The 7,866-nt window shown below is 35.9% G+C and overlaps 1 protein-coding gene across 1 annotated transcript; it reads left to right on the top strand.

Moving 5' to 3' along the window:
* The first annotated feature begins 570 nt into the window (after window positions 1–570).
* On the top strand, window positions 571–6,180 carry LOC118761360 (mucin-5AC-like). Its single transcript, XM_036499197.1, has 2 exons — window positions 571–600; window positions 2,974–6,180. The coding sequence occupies exon 2, from the start codon at window positions 3,907–3,909 to the stop codon at window positions 6,163–6,165; it is 2,259 nt and encodes a 752-aa protein (XP_036355090.1). The 5' UTR covers window positions 571–600; window positions 2,974–3,906; the 3' UTR covers window positions 6,166–6,180.
* The last annotated feature ends 1,686 nt before the right edge of the window (window positions 6,181–7,866 follow it).

Raw genomic sequence — 7,866 nt, 5'->3', positions numbered from 1 at the left:
GCGCAGTGAGTGCGCATATAAACACATACACCATCATACTCCCAGTCCCCTATGTACGCACATCTGTGGAGGTGTTTTTCTTATATACTTACACATACATACAACCGTCAAAAGGAAAAAAAATAAAATATACATAGATAAACACATGGACAGCGTAAACGGCACTCACACGCACACACACACACACACGCCCAACAAACAAACAGACGGTCACTGACACACGCACCACACACACACACACACACACACACACACACACACACACGCATACATGTTTGTTTAGCGAGTCTCAGGGTGGGCGGATATATTTGTACGTATATTTACAAACCACGCAAATAGACAAACACGCAAATACACACCACACACACACACACACACACACACAACACACACAACACACACAACCACACACATACACACATGTGTTTGTGTGCGTCTTTGCTATGATTCCATATATGTATTTATATATATATATATTTATATATATATATATATATTTATATATATATATATATTATATATATATATATATATATATATATATACATAGGTACGGTTCAATCAGTTCAATGCACGGCATAGTAAGGAAAGTACCATCAAGTCAGTATTAACTTCAGTTCCTCAATTGCATTACTTACTTTAAACCATCAACAAAATATTTGTTGTTGCTGTTGTTGTCGTTGTTGTTTTTTTACCACTTTTTAACAAATTAATTAATATACATACACCCACACTCACACATTCACACACACGCACAAACTTGTTTACATACATAAATAGAGACACACATAGTCACAAACACACATACACAAAGATATAATATATATATATATATGATTGATTGATTCTAGTTTCAGCCCATGAGCTGTGGCCATGCTGGGGCACCGCCATTTATATATATATATATATATATATATATTATAATATATATATATATATATATATATATATATATATATATATATATATAATATATATATATATATATATATATTATATATATATATATAATTATATATATATATATATATGGTGTTAGTTATTTTGTTTTTATGTTTGTAATTTCGTTATTTTTTTTTATTTTATTTTATTTTAAAATTGAATTCATATATGGCTTGTCTCTATTAACGGTATCTAGCTTTATCGATTTTTGCTAATTTGGGGGATAGTTGACACCTTGCGTTTACTATATTTTAAGTTGTATACCTTGCCGATAATAACAACTCTGTGTGTGTGAATGTGTGTGTGTGTTTACATTACACTGTTACTATCAAAACAATCGGATAAACCTAGTTTTCGCTCACATGTTTATGATGACAATAATATGAGACACCGAGAGGAAAATTAAACTCGCTGCATTTATAAATATTACTAATTTAATATTTTCATTCGTGATCTTAGCTTCGGACGAATAAATAAACTCTAATATAAGTAATGTACTTTTTCTGTCACAATGGTGTTTGCATTTTGAATACTAAATTGTCTTGTCATATAGATACACGTGTGTGTGTGTGTGTGTGCGTGTGTATGTATGTGTGTATGTATATATGTATGTATACATATACACATATATATGTACATATATATATACATAAATATGTATGTGTATGTATATATATATTTGTATGTACGTATGTATATATGCATGTATGTATATATATATATATATATACATGCATATATATATATGTACATATATATATAATACAAGATATACCGTAATATGTGTATGTGTGTGTACATGTTTATGTGTATGTGCGCGTGCGTGTGTGTATGTGTGTGTGTGTGTGTGTGTGTGTATTCCAAACGTCACTAAAATCTTTGCTAGTGTATCACCATTACTGTTATGTTCCTTAGCCCTGCAAAAATACCTGATTGATGTTACATCATCTTTGCAATTTTCCAAATGTAGCGTCTATGAAAAGTCATTTTGGAGCATCTAAATGTGTTGTATTTGATTTTCCTGGCAGAACTGGTTGAAGCGTCGGAAAATTGCTTTGCAGCATTTGTTCTGGATCTTCACACACTGAGTTCAAATTCCACCTTGGTCAAATTTGTGTTTCATCCTATCAGGGTTGATGAAATAAAGTACCATCGAGTACTGGGAATCGAAAGTAGCGACTAAGCCTACTAAAGCCCTTAAAAATAGGTTCCTTGCACTAAAATCTAAAATAACAATAATTCTTTCTATCACGGGCACAAGGCCAGAAATTTTGTGGAGGTAAACTTGTAGATCACATCGGTTCCAGAGCTTGACTGGTGCTTATTTTATCGACCCCGAAAGCATGAAAGGCAAAGACGACTTCAGAACATAAAGACAGAATAAACCCCGCAATGAATTTTGTCCTGTGTGGTAACGATTCGGTTAGCTAGTCCCCTTAATAATAGTAATAATAATCCTTTCTACTAAAGGCACAAGGCCTGAAATTTTGGGGAAGGGGACTAGTCGATTATATCGACCCCAGTGTTTTTCTGGTAGCTAATTTATCGAACTCGGAAGTCGACCATGGTAGAATTGGAACTCAGAACGTAAAGGTGGGCGAAGGTTAAGCATTTTGGTCGGCGAGCTAACGATTCTGCCAGCTGACATTATCTTAATATTCCAAGGATGTTTTTGTAGTAGTAGTAGTAGTAGTAGTAGTAGTAGTAGTAGTAGTAGTAGTATCACCAATATTTTTATCATTAATATTGATGTTATTGTTCTTACTAGTTATTAATATTATTAATAATTATCTTTGTTAGTGATAATAATAATAATAACAATAATAATAATAATTATTATTATTATTATTATTATTGTTGTTGTTGTTGTTACTATTCCTTGATTGCATTTCACTTTGTTCTTATTTTAATCATTTTTTTTTTTTTTCACTTTTTATGTATTCGACTCTCTTGGATTGGAAATACAATGTTTACATATATGTGGTACTCAACAAATATTTGAATTATATCCTACAAAATGGTTATAAAAAGGAGACGAAGAAAGAAAGAAAGAAAGAAAGAAATGGAAAATGATAAAACTAAGTATGATACGACCTGAGGTCGGAAGTGAGAAGAGCAGCAGCAGCAGCAATAGCAACAACAGCAACATGCATATCCACAGAAAAAAACCAACAATAACCACAGCACATTCAGTTAACGATTAAAGCCAGCGAAAGCATGAAAACAAACAACTGCTGAAGCAATAAAAACACTAACATCAAAGAAGCATTGAAGCAATCGTATCAAAAACTGTGCATTAGCCGCATTAATCCCACACAAGTTTTCCATATCCCTCTCGGGGGTGAAATCTAAAACAATCGGCTGTGGGCATAGCTCCTCCCCTTCTTCGTTTACCTCCTCCTCCTCCTCGTCCTACTCCTCAAATTAACTCAAATTGATAAAAGAACAAGGACGACGCCGAATTCGACGATGACGACAACAATAACAACAATAACAGGAGTTATAACAACGAATTGATCATCATAAAATATATTAATACCAACGACCATGCTATGAACATCATATAAATCAACCACCGCCCACCAAACCAACAACAACAACAACAACAACAACCACACAGTAATAATAATAACAATAACAATTAACGAAGAAAAGGAAATAGAAGTGTCATATAGTCGATGCGAAACATATTTTGCCGCTCCTGCAATAAACATTGGGTAGGTTTCATGGTTTCGACATTCTAAGGGGTCAAAGTATTGTAATACATACATACATACATACATACATACATACATACATACATACATACATACATACATATATATATATATATATATATATATATAATATATATATATATATATATATATATATATATATACACACACACAAAGTGAGAGAGACGAGAGAGGAAGACAAACGGACTCATACACATATTAAACGTGTATTTAAAAACAAGTGGCGATGGCTCTTGCTCCTTCGTACCAGTATTTTCCGCGAACATTTTCTCCAAAGGTGCTAATTCACAGCAAGGAACCTTGTACGAATATAAAGTCTCAACATTTCAGCTCTTTGGGGTCTTTTCCATCATTTCAGATTCTGAAAAGTTTAGCTGAAACTTCTAGGATTACATCATTAGAAGCAGCTTTGGAAACGACTAAATTTTCAACGGCAGCACCCGTAACATCGACACAAACGACAGCACTACTAACCACAAAAACAACAGAACCAACAACAACGACTGCGTCGCTGACAACACCTCTGTTAAGTCCATCGCTATTATCACCAACAACAGTAAAAACAAAAATAACAACCAGCACAAATGCAGCAACTTCGAGGACCTCGACAGCGACGACTTACCTGAAAACTGCAACAATATATACAATAACAACTGCAACTGCAGCAACCACCGCTACCACAACAACAACAAATACAAAAACAGCACTAACAATATCCTCTTCTTCATCATCAGTATCAGCCTCATCATCACCACCAGCACTATCATCCACTGTAACTTCCTCATTAATACCAAAAACAATACCAAAACCAGCGACAATATCAGCAACATCGTCAATGCCGGTAAAAATGACACAAATATCAGACCAGAATATCTCAAATTCAACTGAAAGAGATAAGCAAAAGACTTATTGTCATGCTTCTGCAGATATATTACAACCAGTGGTACTCCAAGACAAACATTCGGAGGCGTATTTCGGTGCATTTTCAGCATTTGGCAAAGCAGACGATAAGCAAGCATCACACAACGGTTTACTCATCTCTCAGATTGATGCATCTTTTAAATGTCTTTACTGTTGCAGTGGCCCCTCAGCTCCAAATAGCATCAACAAGTGTCAAAATGACGATATGGTGATGCTTGAGGTAGCTAAATCGAATATACTTGAGAAACACCTCCTCTCGAATCGGAATCATTCTTGGTTTGGAGGAGATAGAAGATATGGACATGAACAAACTAATGGCGTCTATTACCCGACCGAATGGTGTGAAAACACGTTGCTAAAACATCATCCTGTTATGGATTTCACACCTTGCGTCCAATTTAAAGACGAATCGCATCTAGTAGAGAATAGTTCGCCATTAACATCGTCGTTATCCTCTTCACCGTGCTCTGCATCTTCATTAACAGCAGCATCCTCAACACCAACTTCATCGATGTCGCCGTCATCGTTGTCATTGTCACCACCATTACCCCTACCACTATCACTACCTCCCCTACCAGCTTCGTCGTTATCGCCACCATCATTTTTATTACCGAGACCAGCTGCATTTTCCCCTTCATCTTCCTTAACGCCAACTCCATCACCATCATCATTATCTCCGCCATCCTCAACAGCAGCAGCTTTGTTTACCACAGCGTTTTCATCGTCACCTACTTCGTTGTTATCATCGTCACCATCATCGTTTTCATCTTCATTTTCATTATCATCGTCGTCTGTGTCATCACCTTCGTTCCCATACACCGGTTACCATTTTCATCATAACCAACAAGACGATCACGATCCGACAGTATCAAATACACAACCTCAGATTACCCCATCTGCCCATCTACCAAGAATTCTCTCAGTACCGCTGACAACGGGCATTCTAGACAATCCGCCATCCTCGCAGATATCATTACAGCCACCTCTGCATATATCTTCTTTTCAATATCAGCCACCATCTCCACCTGCACATCCACAACCATCATTACCACCACCATTACAGATACCACTTCCACCATCTCCATCATCACAACCATCCAACGCAACAACAATAAAAACACCATCATTATCACAATATCGTCCGCCCCAGGGCGCTGTGCCACCGCCATCATCAATGTGTTTCTATAGAAGACAATCTTTAGTTCACTACAACCGTAGACCATTTTTGAACGGCCATACTTCAAGCTTAGCGAAGCTGAAAATCAAAAGGGCAAACTATTTGAAAAGAAACGACTATTCGAAGGGTGTTGCTGCCTTCGGCCGTTTGAACTTTTCATCTACTGCTGGCGGCATCGGCCCTACAACTCAGAACGGCTGCTATGGCCAGCGGTCAACAGGTGTGATTTACAAAGTACCATCACAACAGCAGCAACCTTACATTGAGAGGCGTCAAGTTCAAAGAACTCGAAACTTCCACTGCCCTTACTGTGTAATTTCTTGCAGTAACAGGGGGCAATTACAGGGTCATATCCGAATACATACGGGTAAGTTACTTTTCAATTAATTTTCGTTTCATGCAATTTATGAGATAAACTGTTTTTCATATTATATACCTATTATATTAAGGCGGCGAGCCGGTAGAATCGTTAGCATGCGGGCAAAATATTTAGCAGTATTTTGTCTATCTTTACGTTGTGAGTTCAAATTCCGCCGAGGTCGACTTTACTTTTCATGCATTCGGGGCCAGCTGATCACTGTAGTCGATGTAATCGGCTTACCTTCCCCCGAAATTGCTGGCCTTCTTCCAAAATTTGAGACCAATATTATATAACTGAGGTGTAATTCTTAAATAAAAATTCATGACCACAATTCAATAAAGGACTCAGTACATTATATATATAAAGTGTTTATGTTCTTTTAATTTATAAAATATAATCTTACAGGAACGTGACTGTTTCAACGTATCATATCTAATCACACATGAAATACGTTATGCAGTCATGCAGATATATCCCTCTAAGGTCACTTGTTAAATATGTTTGCATGTCTATGCATGCGTGTATGTACATATGTATGTATGTGCGTATGTATAGTAAACTTAGTATTTAGTGATTTAAAGGAGAATTTTTTTTAAGTAGTTAGAAATGCGTGTATGATAAAGTAAGATAATATTTGTCTATTTCTAATATTTATTTCAATTATTAAGGCGGCGAGCCGGCAGAATCGTTAGCACGTCGAGCAAAGTGTTTAGCGATACTTCGTCCATCTTTATATTCTGAATTCAAATTTCGCTGAGATCGATGTTTTCATCCTTTTGTGACCGATAAAATAGGTACCAGTCGAGCGCTGGGAGTTGATGTAATCGACTATCTCTCCCACCCCATGTAACAAATTTGAAACCAGTATCATTTTAATTTTTCTGACCAATATTGTCTACGAGCATGTTTTATGAAACATTCTAGGTACAGTTGCGTAAGTAGAAACGGGATAATCCAGATGTTGATATATAATAGCACACGTAAAAGGCCTTGAAAATAAGCATATTTAAAAGAATAATTTAACGAGGAAAATTGCTGAAGGACGCATGAAAAATAATAGTCGAGTTAATGTTGAAATATTTAATGCAGTGAGCATTTTTTTTAAATTCATTAGAAATATTTAGGAAACTCTGTGCGTCTGTAGTGGTAGTAGTGGGGGGGCTGCAGATGTTGGAAGGATGTACCAATTGAAAAATTCAGATGACTTTAATTAATCGAAAATCTCAAATTGGATGTGTTTGTTTTTCCTCTCTTCTTAATGCTGCTTGTTATGCAGGACAGACACTATAGATATTTCAAGACCTCATAAGCTTGCAAATTCAGTCAGGTACATGGGATATCTGGTTGGGAATTCTTTAAATTTTAGATTCTTGCTGGCAAGTAATTAGAATAGAAATTTCAAAATAATAATAATAACAATAAAATAAACATAGGAAAAGGTTAAGCAAAAGGTCGTTGTTGTTGATGTTTACTCCCAAAACAGCTCTTTTCCAGAAACCCTATGATCAAAGTCTTTCCAGTTATGACCTCTGCATTTTTAGGACGATAAGATGTGACTGACACAATGTATGGCTGCTATTTCTAGCAGTTTCAATTATCACAGAGGGCTTCTCGTTGGATTGTTATGCAAAGGGGCATTTCCAGAATATGTGATATAGTATGGGTAACTTAAAGACGCGACGTTGTGAGTGAATTTGAGTGTTCAGATGGTACATGGTGAAAAGCCT

Source organism: Octopus sinensis, unplaced genomic scaffold, assembly GCF_006345805.1.
Source record: "Octopus sinensis unplaced genomic scaffold, ASM634580v1 Contig12590, whole genome shotgun sequence".
Taxonomy (NCBI): Eukaryota; Metazoa; Mollusca; class Cephalopoda; order Octopoda; family Octopodidae; genus Octopus; species Octopus sinensis.
Note: the sequence above shows the minus strand (reverse complement) of the source record. Positions and strands in the feature narration are given on the sequence as shown.

Coding starts and splice junctions, on each gene's coding strand:
- LOC118761360 (XM_036499197.1), top strand. CDS start 3,907: ATGGCTCTTGCTCCTTCGTACCAGTATTTTCCGCGAACATTTTCTCCA.